The sequence below is a fragment of the Mauremys reevesii genome, linkage group 19 (genome assembly GCF_016161935.1).
Source record: "Mauremys reevesii isolate NIE-2019 linkage group 19, ASM1616193v1, whole genome shotgun sequence".
Taxonomy (NCBI): Eukaryota; Metazoa; Chordata; order Testudines; family Geoemydidae; genus Mauremys; species Mauremys reevesii.
This window is the reverse complement of record NC_052641.1, coordinates 9,050,817-9,065,411: the sequence shown is the minus strand read 5'-3', so window position 1 is coordinate 9,065,411 and position 14,595 is coordinate 9,050,817. Positions and strand designations below refer to the sequence as shown.

At 48.7% G+C, this 14,595-nt stretch overlaps 1 protein-coding gene and 1 long non-coding RNA gene across 4 annotated transcripts in view; one reads left to right on the top strand and one right to left on the bottom strand.

Annotated features, from left to right (window-relative positions):
• Positions 1-1,658: 1,658 nt before the first annotated feature.
• Positions 1,659-9,393, bottom strand: LOC120386860. The gene is made up of 3 exons (XR_005589949.1): positions 8,880-9,393; positions 6,028-6,159; positions 1,659-2,000 (listed from the first exon to the last, which is right to left on the bottom strand). It is a non-coding gene; the product is annotated as an uncharacterized LOC120386860 (long non-coding RNA).
• A 138-nt stretch (positions 9,394-9,531) lies between these two features.
• Positions 9,532-14,595, top strand: part of WHRN (whirlin) — a 105,698-nt gene continuing 100,634 nt past the window's right edge. For 2 of the 3 annotated variants that reach the window (XM_039506892.1, XM_039506891.1), the window contains exon 1: positions 9,533-10,739. In XM_039506892.1, coding sequence (XP_039362826.1) covers positions 10,062-10,739 — 678 coding nt within the window. In that variant the 5' untranslated portion in view covers positions 9,533-10,061. Of the gene's footprint in view, positions 10,740-14,595 lie in introns of all 3 variants that reach the window. The other variant, XM_039506893.1, reaches the window with a different exon arrangement.

Below are 14,595 nucleotides of genomic sequence, written 5' to 3'. Positions count from 1 at the left end.
ATCGCTCCCTTGATTTCAACGGACTGTTGCCAATTTACATCAGAGGATCTGGTCCTACATGTGTACAATACCTGGGCTCTCTGCAGGCTGCTGAGAGACCTCGCCTTGCTATTGATTGAATCTACAGCCATCCAGCAGCGCACAGGATCAAACCCTCTGCACTTCCCTGCGTGGGAGCTGACATGAGTCTGTAATAAAATCATGCAAACAGGCTAACAAGCAGCCCCAGCTGGAGACGAGGCTGTAATGAAATCCCGGGCTTTGCAGCACGCCTTGCCTGCCTCTTCCTTACCCCCAGCGCTCAGCCTTATACTGACAATCAAAGATGGCTTGTGCTGCACAAAAAGGGAAGCCCTAATCGTAAAGCTTTTTGCCCCCCAGGCATTTAGAAATGAGGCTGAGGGGTTGTAAAAGTGGGGAATTGCTGGGAGGGATGGGGTTGAGTTTTTAAGTCACCTGGTGGCCTAGGGCTGGGTTATATTAAATTGCATTGCTCTATTTGGGGCTTTATTGAGGGCAGAGCTGGCTAACAAATATTTGATGGAACAATGTTTGCATCATAAAATGCAGTTTTGTCAAAATCATAATGTTTCATTGGAATACTTCAATTTTTATGAAACATTTGACAGGACAAAGTCTAAGCCCCTTGTTTGGACTTTATCGGTTTGTTTCGATAACGTTGAAACATTTTGATGCACGGTAAAAATATTTTGTTTCAATGTTATTGTTTCGATTCACTTCATTTTGTTTTTTTAATGTAACAAAGTCTAACTGAAATGAAAAAGTCAAAACAACCTGGTTTTACCTTATCAGCATGATACATTTTGATAGTCTATGATCAACTTTTGTTGGATTTTTTTTTTTTTTACTTTTCGTTCCCATTCAGAACTTTTTTTCCCATAAAGTCAAAATTTCCCACGCAATGGAAATTCTGGTTGCTGACCAGTTCTAACTGGTGATGCTCCTAACTCATTTAGGCCTGGTCTACACTGGGGGTGGGAGGGGGAGAATTGATCTAAGTTACGTTATTCACGTAGCTGAAGTCGATGTACTTAGATGGACTTACCGTGGTGAGTCGACTGCTGCTGCTCCCCTGTCGACTCCGCCTGTGCCTCTCCAGACGGTGGAGTACAGGAGTCAATGGGAGAGCGCTCGGGGGTTGATTTATCAGGTCTAGACTAGACACGATAAATCGACCCCCACAGGTCAATTGTTGCCCGCCGGTCCAGTGTAGACATACCCTTAGCTCTTTTATAAATCCCAGCCTAACTAAATACCATGTATTGAGTATTGTCTCATTGGGTCCTTGTGCTCTTCCGTCCATCTCCACCTGATGTCTCTTGTCTTGTATTCAGCTCTTTGGGGCTGGGACCGTCTCTTTGTTCTGCGTTCATGCAGCATCTAGCACAATGGAGCCTGCTCCAGGACTGGGGCGTCTACCACAATACAAATAATCACCTGTTCCAGGCCCAGCATTTCCCTATTTATTAGAAAATATTTGCAACCAACTCATTCCTCCTCCCCTCCCCCACTTGGAGCATTTTTTTAAAGTAAATATCACCCAAACTCAGACACTCGCAGTTGATTCTCATCCACCCCAGGGAGCAGCGCGTGTTCATACAGCGCATCCTAGGCACTATAAGGAGAGGATTGTGGGCCAATCAGCTAAACCAGGATTTACTCAAGATGCAGCCCTGAACACAGCCTCTCTCCTAATGCTCTCTTAAGGATTCTGACAGCAAAGGAGAGTTCCTTCTTCCTTCCCTGCTTTCTCACAGTTCAGTGACATCCTTCAGCTCGGCAGTAAGGAATTGCTGTTCTGAAATGTGCTTTCCATCCTCTTTGCGCTACGGCTCTTTTACCTGGGAACATAAAGGTACTGGAGACTGCACTGCCAGCTTTCAGGAGGGAGTTCTGGGAAGCGACCGCAATTGGATTAAAGCGAAAGGCTAGGCGATGCATTTGTCCGGCACTCTCCAAGGGCATTGGATTATTTTATCCTGAAGGAATAAGAGAGAGCACTCATTCTGCTGGAGGTTACTGATAGGACTAAATCAATTCCCATGCTACACAAGTTGGGCATTATAGCCTTTAAATGCACCCTCAGAACTGAGATATGTGCAGGGTCCCGCTGCTGGGGCTGCTGTTATGTATCACGCATTCACCAACCAACCAGCCAGCCTGCCAGAACTCTTCATTCCAGTGTGCTCTGAAGCACAATGAGCTAGATCCTTAACAGGTGTAAATCAGCACAACTGTCCCTTTAGTGCTCCTAGATCCCAGTTCTCCTCAGTATTGTGCTGGTGTAACTCCACTGACTCCTATCATAGGTGGCTTGACCCTACAATGCGTCTGAATGGCCTGGATGTACTGTAGTCGGGGGGAAACAAATTACCAGTTGATTAATTATGAGGTGGTTCCTTCCGTGTGTTCACAGGGGGCTAGAGTGTTCGAATTGCTAAGCTGCCCTCATTTGGACACCAAAATAAGGGGTCAGCTTTTCCAAAGAGCTCAGCCCATTGGGGGAGCTGAGCTCCTGGGGAAATATGGCCTTTGGGAGCTGAGCAATTTGGGGAATCGGGCCCCAGTTGTCAGTGCTGAGGACTTGGAAACCTGGCCCCGAGGTGGTTTGAAAATCTAGCCCTGCATTTTTTTTTTCATCTGAAATCTTATGAGTTTTAGCTCTTGGATTTACGGTGCCTGCTCTGAAGATGAATGGACTGTAATCTTATTAAAAAGGGTCAGTGCAGACTGCAAGGGTCAACAATAAGCTTCTTATAAAGTCCCTACTTTGGGATTTTTTTATAGCAAATTGCTATTTCGAATTCCCCCTTCAATCTCCTCCACTCTCCAACAGGCTGCACTGCCCCATAACACAGCCATGCTCTGTGGACACAGGAAGGCAGCAGTTCAAATAACTCAGAATCAAAGTCTTGACAGACCCTTGTGGCAGCCCGAGTTGTCTCAGTGACTGCAGCTCCAAACGCTCCTCTCGTGGAAGGATTACAACCTTATTGGGGGCACATCGGACTGACAATTAGTCTTTTATCTCAATGACCAGGGTTGACTTCTGCCCCCTGAAATTAGTACACTGATCTCATCCTAGTCCCTAGTGTAACACAGTCCACATTACCAAAGCAACAGGCCATTTGTCATGATTGGCAGCCTGTGCTCCGGAGATGCCTGACTCTGTCGTAGCAAGATGTGCAGCTAAGGACTGTGAGGCACTGACAAAGCTGTATGGGGTGTGTTGTGGGAAGCAAAGGAATGATAATATTTAGCTCTCACCCCTAGTTTGCAGAGTGTTAGAAGAAGATGGGCTAAGTGTCATAAGCCCCAGTTTATGAGACACACCCAAGGTCATAAAGTGCACCATTGCCAGAGCTAGAAATAGTATTCTAGGATTCTGACTGCTGCCCTCCCCACTACACCACCTCTCTGGATCTCTGCTTCACTTAGGCTACACATTTACTACAGTCTTCTTTGGCTTATGCTGATATTAGGTTTTAAGTCAAAAATGCCCTGTAGGGTATTAAATTCTTTACCTGCATCTTCACACTTGTAAATTAAAAGGGCCAGATCCTCAGGACTTTGCTCCGTGGAAATCAGTTTGACAATTTACACCAACTGAGGACTGGCCTCTTGGAGCTGATGCCAATTTACCTCTGCTGAGGATCTGGCCCCATTGACTCCAAGGAGCAATGCCAATTTACACAGCCAAAGATCTGCCCCAAAGTGATGCAAATTCTCTTGCTTCCCTGCATGTTTCTAGCTCTATTTCCTTTAACTCTATTTCCTTTAAAAAAAAAAACCCCACACACACGACTTGTACCCAAAGCCACACTGTTAGGGACCAGTTCTGTGCAGGAACTTAAACGCTTCTACTACGTGTTAAATAGTAGCAACTCCCAGAGCATTCCACCTGCATAGCACCACTGTAAATGAGATCCGAAGCAGACCCCAGGGCTTGTGTTGCCGTCACTCCAGGTGTCAAATGCAGTGTTAGTGTGGCCTAGGGGCAAGTGCACTAGACTGGGACTCAGGAGACTTGGGCTCCATTGCTGACTCTGTAACTGGCCTTCTTGGTGCCCTTGGGCAAGCCATTTCACCGCTCTGTGCCTCACTTTCCCTGTCTGTAAAACAGGGATAATGACGCTGACTGCCTTTGTAAAGTGCCTTATGATCTGTTGAGGAAAAGTGCTATAGGAGAGAGAAACAGTTATTATTATTGGGCCTGAATGTTATTTAGTGACACTGATCTACACCCAGAATAACTGGGCCCTGAGATATTACCCAGTGCAGTAGATATTCCTAGGTAGGCAGCCAAATAGAGCTGATGTCTCTGGAGTTCACACCGCTATGAAAGCAGAATCATTCCAAAATGTGGCCACTTCCACGGGAGTTGCCGTTGTTTACATTGAGCTGCATTTGGCTGCATTTGTCCCATTAGCTGATGCTTGCTGGGCATGTAGCTGCTTTTAGAGCCAGCAACAATCAAAATGTGCGGAGCCAGCCCAGCATCTACCCTAAGCTCCACCGGCTTGGGTCTGGTAACCAAGAAGGCTGGTCCCCTAGTTAGTGTACTAATGGAGAACTTGCCAATGGCAGGTTCCCGTCCCTGCTTGGTTACCAACTTCCTGTATGAAAATCATTTCGTGTTTGTGCCTCACTTCCCCAGCTGTTGAAAAACGGGATGCTCACACTTTCCTGTCTCCCAGGTGTTGTGTGGACAAATCTATTAAAGAGTGTGAGGTGCCCAGCAGGGGCACCGGGTATAATAGACCAGGGGAAGTTAAGCCTCCCCTAATCCAGGCCATGGCCCCGCCCATGCTCCACCCCAAGGCCCCACCCTCGCATCCCCCTCCCCTAAACCAGCAGGAGCTCGGCCAGCCAGCAGCCCAGGCTGGCTAGGGCAGGCCAGCCCAGGGGTCCAGCTGGCTTGGAGGTCAGGCCAGTGCTCAAGCTGGCCAGTGACCTGGGGGACGGGCTGGTGCTCTGGCCGGCTGGTGGCTCGGGCCAGTGCTCAGGCTGGCCAGCAGCCCAGGGCAGCTTGGGTGGGCCGGCTCAGGGCAGCTCCGGTGGGCAAGCCCCAGGGTCGGGCCGGCTCGGGGGTTGGGCCAGTGCTTGGACTGGCTGGTGGCCCAGGGGTTCGGCAGTTCAGCTGGGACTCCTCCAGCCATGGTGGGGGTTCCCGGGGCTCCGGCGGAAGAGTGGGGGCAAAAGGGGAGGGGTAGGGGCAGGGCTTTGGGCAGAGGGGGCCAGGGACTAGCCTGCCCGAAGGGAGGGCTCACCTGCCTCCCCTGGTGCCCAGATACAACAGTGATGGGGGCGAACAAATACGCTAGATAGACAGATTCTCCATGGGGGTTTTTAGGCATTAATGTGTGATCAGTAACAACTACGTTGAAGGGATTTTATTCTACTGTTAACTCTTTACCTTTTTTGCCCTTCCCTTGTTTTTTTTTAATTTCCGTTGCTGCTGTTGTGTTGTTTAGTTTTGCTCACCTTTCTGCCATATACGATATTGTCCTTTTTTCCCAATTACATTGGCTATTCCATCTGCTTATTTATCAGAGTTAGAACCCAAATTAGGAATCTGCCAGTTTTTGTTTTGTTTTAAACAAAGCCCTGAATGAGCCAACAAAGCTTTGATACATAAAACTACTTGTAATGCAGCTGTTAAAGCCCTTTCATCATATCCATGAATAAAATGAATTCTATTGCCATCGAGATGCATCCGATAGATTAAGTTTAATCCTCCTCTATTGCTTTGGATAGAAGGCACTTCAGCAGAGGATAGAGGGAAAGAGAGACTTTAATGACTCTGGAATAGAAAATGGTTTTCGCTCATGTGCCAAAGACGGAGGAAAAGGAAAGATTAAATGAAAATGTACATCATAAAAAAATTAATCAACCAATGAGACCCCGTAGTCGCTATGCATTTTTCAACTGTTTTTTCTCCTGAAGCTTCATGTTCTAATCTTAGCAAAGGTCACAAGTGAAATGAATCTGAAGGTGTGATCTTACCTTGGAAAGAAGAATGCTCGTGGCCTGCAGTCATTCCACCTCAAGCAATGGGCTGGCTCCATTTTGGATGGGAGACCTCCAGAGTACAGATAGGTGAAGGGATCCAATCCCCCGGTGTGATGCTAGGGAACCCTGTGCTGCCGGAAGGTCCATCTCTCAGTTTATTATTGTTTTGTTTATGTTACGGTAGCATACAGAGGCCTCACCTAAGACCAAGGCTCCATTGTGCCAGACACTGTACACACATGGTGAGTGAGAGCCCCTGCCCAGAAGAGTGGACAATCCAAACAGAGAAGACAGACACAGCGTAGGAGCAGAAAGAGAGGTTCCGCTACTTGTCCAAGGTCACACAGCAGGTTGGTGGCGAAGTGTCGACCAGAAACCAGCTCATCTGAGCCCCAAACTACTGCCTTACCCACTAGACGGTGTTGCTTCATTAAAGCCCTGATCATTTGTGGTCATTTAAGCTACCATAACATTTCTCTTTAGAAATGGGGGTGTTACCCCTTCTGCCATAGCTATGTCCCTGGGTCAATGTTCTCCCTTACATTTCTTCTTTCTGTCATAATTGGATGGAGTATCCTTCTTCACTTCCTGTCCTAGATTGCTGTGTCAGGTGATGTTTAGGAGCTGCCTTTAGGATTCCACTGAGGAGTGACTGCATTTAATGGTAAGTGTAAATGAACCCTACATAGCCACAATGTACCAGATAGGGATTTTGTGAGGCTACTTAGCCAGTGTTTATGGAGGGCTTTGAGTCTCCTGAATGAACGGAGCTGTATTATATGATTCAAAGACCAAGGAAGTTGATGGAAAGATTCCATTTGACTTTGATGGGTTTGGATGAGGCCCTTAGGCCCAGAGTCAGCAAAGCATTTAAGTACCTGCTTCAGTGTCAGCAGGGACATAAGCCAGTCCCTATTCAGAAAAGTAAGCATGGACTTAAGTCCTGTTAACATCAATGGGATGTAAATATGATTAAAGTTTCAGAGGGGTCGCCGTGTTCGTCTGGATATGTAAAAAGTGACAAAGAGTCCCGTAGCACCTTATAGACTAACAGACGTATTGGAGCATAAGCTTTCATGGGTGAATACCCACTTCGTCGGATGCATGGGTGATTAAAGTTAAGCATGTTAAGCATGTTCTTAAATGCTTTGATGAATCACAGCTTTAGTGTAGATGACATTCTTCTTCTTATTATTAACCAGAATTAATAATTATTAAATGTATTAGCTATTACTAATTACTATTATTATTAATAACTTGGATTGGCACATCAGCAATGGAAAAAATACTCTCAAGGGTGAAATAACCAGCTCACTCTGGAGGGGCAGTGGACATCCAAGCCAAGGTATTCGCCTCAGAACAGTGTGTAAACTGACTCTTATTCTCTGACCCATAGCCTGGCCCAGAGCAGCTTTTAGATACACTGAGATCTTCCTTTCCCATCATGTCATTTCTAAACAATTAATTCACTATCAGGGAGGAAACAGAATTCTGGGTCCCAGCTGCACAAACCACCAGAGTAACTGCACAGTTTGTGAGCAGATCTGAAGGTACTTATGCAAGATGGATGGGAGAAAACTACCAGTGAAATATCAGCCTATTCCCCCTCCTGCCTGTTGCCACTGTACGGTGAGGACTTGTGATATCTCACATGCACACACGCACACGCACACACACACACACAAGCATTTTGCATGTTAAAGGGATGGAAACAATCCCGTTTCACCATTTTCACACCCTGATCCTTCCCTAGGCAATGACTCATTAGTTACAATGGGTCTGATCCACCATTCCTGGCACTCTCTTTTTCTCACTGAAATCAATGGCTGGTCAAGGAAGGCAGGATCAGGTCTCAGATTGTACAGCATTGTTATTACCCAAAACAAAACAAACAAACTAAACCCCTTATTTAGGCTCCAGTCCTGCAATGGACTGCATGCAGACAGAGTCTTCAATTAACCTCTATGGGGCTCTGCATGGCGGCAGACCCACATAGCTGACAATGCAGAGCTGGGACCTGTGTTTGTAAGATCTTTGGCGCAGGTATGGTCTTTTGCTCTGTGTCTGTACAGCACCTAACACAAAGGGGACCTAATCTCAGTTGAGGCCCCTGAACCCCATAATACATCTACTATCCTTATTAGTAAAAAGATTAGAGGTTAATTACATATGGAGATGAATTATTAAGCCCAGTCATGGCAACTATAATTGGCGAGGAGAGCGGCATGGTTTAATGGCCTAAACATATAAGTCCATCTCTGCCACAATCACCCTCTGTGGGCTTAGGAAAACCGCTTCACCTCTCTGCTTCCAATGTTATTAAACAAGGATGATCATTATCCATCTGTCTCTGTAGGCACTTATTATAGCCAAGATTTACAAAAGGGACTCATGATTTTGGTTGCCTAATTTTCTGGTGCCTGACTATAAATGGGCCTGATTTTAGAAAGTGCTCAGCACTCACACTCTAAAAATCAGGCCTCGCTCAGGTGCCTCAGTGTGAACCCCAACGCTGCATCCCCCAGAGTCACCAGGCGCTTCTGAAATCTCACCAGCATATCAGGGAATGTGAGCTACCTAGCAAAGGTGTGTGCTGAGAATTAATTGCCTGATGTTCCTAAAGCACGTTGAAGATGGAAAGTGCTGGGTAAATATGAAGTATTATTCTGAGTATAATGGGAAAACCAAGCTAAGGACATTTGAACATTAACCACACGCTCCTGGGTAGACAATTCATTCCCACATTTGACAGTGGCACCTCAGACAACTTGTTTGTACATTTTCTAAAAAGGTAGTAAAGAGAATTTCAGTATGTCTAACAACTGGCAACAAAGAGAAGGTCTGACCTTTCTCTCCGTTGCACCAGTTTTGCACTGGCGTATCTCCTTTGACTTCAACGGAGTCATTCCTGACTCCTAGTGTACAGGCTAAGAGCAGAATCAGACTCACGACGTTCAAACTCAGAGACACTTCACATCCCCTTCCAGAACAGCACATCCCCGGCTGGGAGATTTGCAAGTCCAGTCATTGTATTGCCTCTCAGCTGCGCTTCTCGCACGTCCTCTTCGCTTAATAAACAATTCGCTGACTTGAGCTATAAGCGCATCTCCAGGCATGTGAAATTACTGTGTGAAATTGCTTGTCCCCTGCAGTTATCATGGCAATGGGGGGTGGCAGAGGTTGTCTCTGCTTTTACAAGAAAAGAAAAGAAAAGAAAAGAAAAGAAAAGAAAAGAAAGAAGGGAAGAAAGAAAGAAAGGAGGGAGGGATGGAGGGAAGGAAGGAGGGAGGAAGAGGCACCGCAGTTCTCCTGTAGCCAAGCCCACAAGGAGCCTGCGGCAGCGCCAGGCCCCCAGGCCCCAGCCCCCAGCCCCGAACTGGCCTGTATCACCCCGGACTGTATCACCCCGTCTCCTGGCAACCGGCGAGCAGTGAGTGGACACGTCATTTCCGGAAGAGCCGCAGCCCGGGGGCGGGCCCCGGCGAGCCGGCGCCAGGGAGCGGGCGGGACGCGGGGCAGGCGCTGGCTCAACAGTTGAGCAAAGTCGCTCTCCGGAGCCCGGCGCGGCGGCAGCGGGGCTCCCGGCGGCTCAGCGGCCGGAGAAAGGCACTTGGGAGCGGAAGAGCTGGAGACACGGAGCCGAGGGGCCGGGACCGCTCTCGGCCCGGGGGGGGTGCGAGCTCCAAGGTTGCTCCCGGCTGGGGGCGCTCCAGGCAGTCCGGCGGGGGGCTCCCGAGATCGCTTCTCCCCGGACCCAGGACAAGGGCAGCCCGGTGTTCCAGCTCCTTCCCCGCTGCGCACGGCGCTGTCCCTGCCGGAGGAGCCGGAGTCGCTACCCCGGGGAGGGGGCTCCCCCCTTCGCTCATGGCTCCTGTGCCCTGCGGGCTGAGCCCCTGGCCGAGCCTGCGAGCCGCCCGTTCCCCGCGGCGGGGGCTGTGGGCTGAGTGAGGGCGACCCCCCTCCAGAGCAGGGGGCCGCCGGAGGATGCGCTGACCGGGAGGCACCCGCCGGCCCCGGGCAGCGGGGCGATGAGCGCCGGGCTGGACCGCATGTCTGTGAACTCCTCCTGCTCCGGCTCCCCGGCGGCGGCGGGGTCCCCCTCGGGGGCCGGCCCCCGGCTGCTCTCGGCCAACGTGCGGAAGCTGCACCGCGCCCTGAACCTGCTGCTGAGCGAGCCCGAGCGGGAGCGGTTCATCCACTGCCTGAACGTCTACCACGGCCGCCGCAACGTCTTCGACCTGGTGCAGACCCTGCAGGTGCTGCTGGACAGCCCGGACAAGCGGCAGCTGCTGCCCATGCTGCGCCTGGTCATCCCCCGCTCCGACCAGCTGCTCTTCGACCAGTACACCTCGGAGGGGCTCTACCTGCAGCCCGGCCTCCTGCCCGGCTGCAGCGCCCCGCCGCCCGCGGCTCGCCTCTGGCCCCCGCCCGCCCCCGGGCCGGAGGTCAGCACCGCCGCCCGCGGGACAGCTCCCGCCGCCGAGGAGCTGCGCGGGGAGCTCCGGCAGGTGAGCCTGAAGCGGAGCAAGACCCACGAAGGACTGGGCTTCAGCATCCGCGGGGGCGCCGAGCACGGGGTGGGCATCTACGTCTCCCTGGTGGAGCCGGGCTCCCTGGCGGAGAAAGAAGGGCTCCGGGTCGGGGACCAGATCCTGAGGGTCAATGACAAGGCGTTGGACAGGGTGACCCACGCCGAAGCTGTCAAGGTAGGTGAAATGCGGAAGGGGGGGGGGCGACAATTGGGCTGAATAAGCTGAGATGTGGGGCAGTGGTTCTCACCCCTTCCCAGACCCCCCCCCCCACTAACCTGGATCATTCCCCCCCCATTGAGCAGTGTGGGGAGGGCAGCGTGGTTTTGACCCCCCCGAGTGTGAAACGTAGACCCCTGAAGACCGTGGGCAGGATTCTGTCTCTGGCACAGCGGTGTAAATCCTGAGCAACTCCAAACATTCAGTGGCACGGCCCCTGGTTTGCCCCTTTGACGTAGGGATCAGAATCACCCCCAGGGCGCGCCGGAAAGGCAAAAAAAACCAGCATTAACAATGCACAGGGACATGCCAGTTGGTTTAATGTAGAGATCGTAATAAATAGGAAAGGGCAGGAATATACTGCACACAACCACTCTCTGAAAGTGCTTCTCAGAGGTGGATAAGTATCATTATCCTATTTCCAAATGTTTGTCTATCTAGTTAGAGACCCCATTACCATAGAGTCTGAGCACCTCAGTAACATTCGTGGATTCTCCCCCCACACACACACTGCAGTTCTGTGGGGCTCTCATCTCATTTTGCAGTCGGGGAAACTGAGGCACAAAGACACTAAGTGCCTTGTTCAAGGTCATACAGGAAATCGGTGATTAAACCTGCGTTTGAACCCTGGTCTGCCTCGTATCTTATCCATTAGACCATCCTACCACCTCCCATAGGTAAGGAAACTGAGGCACGGAGTGGCAAAATGACTTCCCCTCACCCCCTCCCAACCAAGCCCACACAGTGATTCAGTGGTAGTGGTAGGAACAGAACCCAGGTTCCCTTTCTTACCACTAGACCAGAAAGAAAAAGAGAATAGTCACACACCTGGGTACAACAGATCCCCAACCTGCCTCTGAGAGCTACTGTAATACAAATAAATAAGAATGACCGTGGCGCCATAAGTCAGAGTTCGCCAGCCAGGGGACTAGGTGGCGGGTATCCACAGAGGGAATTTTACAGCAGCAGCTCGCTGATGTGAACCTAACTTAGTTTCGAGTCACCAAAAGTTGTTGCCATCTGACAGCAAGATGTTTTGGTGAAATAGGTTGGTGGGCTCAATCTGGAGATGTCCCATGGCACAATAGTTGGCAATCTTAGCAGAACAGCCAAGGAGTCAATGAGCCAGACAGTCTGGGCCGTAGGGCTGAGGTACGCTGGCAGAGCTGGGGAGGGGAGGTCGGGGCTGGAAGGCTGCCTTGCAGTTGTCTGTGCTTTAGTTCTTCTGTGGATAACTGAAGCACTTTTGTTTCCAGCCCAGTCAGTTTGGTACCTTTCACCAGCACTTGCTTCTACAATCCCTTACTCCTATGAGTAGTCCCAGTGATTTCAATGGGGATGACCTGTTGAGTAAGGATTGCTTGCATAAAAATTTACAGGATCAAGCCCTTTATTTTTAAACTGTCAACTTTCCCCTTCCCAACATTTTAAAATCTCTACACCCCCCCCCCCCCAGGCAAGAGATAGCTCAGCAGTTTGAGCATTGGCCTGCCAAACCCAGGGTTGTGAGCTTAGTCCTTGAGGGGACCATTTAGGGAATTGGGGTAAAAATCTGGGAATTGGTCCTGCACTAAGCAGGGGGTTGGACTAGATGACCTCCCAAGGTCCCTTCCAACCCTGATGTTCTATGATAAAATAAATTTGTTCCAAGCTGAAATTTAGGTATAAATAATCTCAGGACCAGACTGAAGTTTTTGACATTTAAAGAAAAATTACAGGAGAATAAAAATGGAATCTTATCAATTTAATATGCTATTCTGTGCTCGCAAAATTGAAAGAAAATTTCTGTTGCATGGTGCAGTGATTAGAGATGGGGACTGAGTGCCAGGACTCCTGAGTTCTGTTCATAGCTCTGCCACTGACTCAACCTTGTGTCCTTGGACAATTCACTTAACAGCGCTGTCGCTCTATTTACCCACTGGTAAACTGTAGATAACCATATCTATATTCTTCCCATGGATATTTTTAGGCTTCATTAATTAGTGTTTGTGTAAAACACTCGGAGCTTCTTGTCCAAACACTACTGTTCTATAAAAAAAATTTGCCAAGGAGCTATTCCATAAGGTCTCCTTGTGGGTATTTTGAAATGATCAGGGTACAAAATGGAAGCTCAGAAATTATCTACACATGGGCTGAAACTTTTTCAAACAACCATTTCATCCCATATTCAGGGGAATGGGCATCTTTCAGCGCTCTTGTGGTCTGTTGATGAAGAAAGATGCGTATAATACACTTTGATGGCACTGAAGAAACCCCGCTCCTTCTTTTAAAAGGCAATCACATAACGATTCACATAGCTAGCCAGGATGATGCCTCTGGAGATTTTAAAACGGAGTGAAATTAATCGTATTGCTGTGCCGCTTTTGAAATAAACCCCAAGGAAATGGGAAGCTAAAAACCTATTTCAAATAACGTTAAGGATCTAACTTCAAAAGACACAACTCCGGGTTAAGGTATAAACGCCATCCATAACCATAGGTGCTGGAATTAGGGGTGCTACCATACCCCCTGGCTTGCAGTAGCTTCCATTATATACAGGGTTCACAGTTTGGTTCAATGGCTCTCAGCACCCCTACGATACAAATGGTTCCAGCCCCCGTCCATAACTCACTGTGTTGTATGCAGTCATAGTAGGTTCCTGAGCACTTAAGAGGATCTTCTACACCATTTGAGCTGCAATGACACAGTGAGTTAAGGATTCAGGCCAGTCCTTCACTGCTTGCCCAACCTCCCCCTGAAATCAATAGAGATCAAATTCAGCCTTGGCGTAAGCATGTGCAACACCACTACAGTCAATAGACCAAATTCAGCTCTCAATTACACCAGGCTAAGTCTGGAAACCTCCACCTATGTCAGTGTGTTACACCAGCATAAATGATAACAGAATTTGGTCCAGTGGGCTAATTGGCCCTTGGGAGTTCAAGGTGCACAAGAATTCAGGCCCAGAGAAATGTGTGCGATTTTTCTTCCTGTGACTTAGGGTTATTGCTGAGATAAAATGTGAGCAGAGTTTAGTATCAGCTGGGGTCCTTTCCTAGCACAAAACCATAAATCACTCTAATAAGATTCCCTGAACATTGTCTTGTCCAGAAGTTTGCTTTAAATTATTAGGGGAGAGTAGCTTTCCTTCTAAAGCAGTCTGATTAAAGTGTGCTTTCCAGCCTTCTGAGGGGTATTAGGCTGGTTCCCCATTTAGTTGAAAAGGAGTATGCCTTCCCTACTGCATTCTGATCTTAATTGTCCTGCAGCGAAAATTCACTGTCTCGGTCTGGAGACTTCAGTATATGCAAAGCAAGCTACCGTAAGATAGGAGTAATCAAAGCTCATTCTTCAAGGTATAAGATGACCACCGCAGGCGTCAGGAAGGAATTTCCTTTCTAATCATTCTGCCATTCCCCCTGGCCCCCGGCCTGCTGCATTTATGGGTTTCTTTCCTTCTTCCGAAGCATGACATGCTGACCATGGACAGAATCATAGCCTGCCAGTGGTCTGATCCAATATGGCAACTCCCAGATGCCCGGATTACACAGTGATGGGTACTGTACAAAAGCATAGGCAAACCGTCAGTTATTCAGATAGGAATAAATAAAAACATAGGTTCATGGAGTCTATTAAATGAATTCACAGAGTGACTAATACATTCATCTCAGTAGGCCAAGGTAGTTCAGTTACTTTCACCTTTTTTAGCATTTGATCCTTTATCTGACCTTGCAAAAATACTCTAGTCTTTCCTGCATTCTTCCATGAAGGAAGCGAGAGAGATCGAGTCTGACATGGGGCAGTTCCTTTTTCTATGCTGTCCCCATAGACAGTT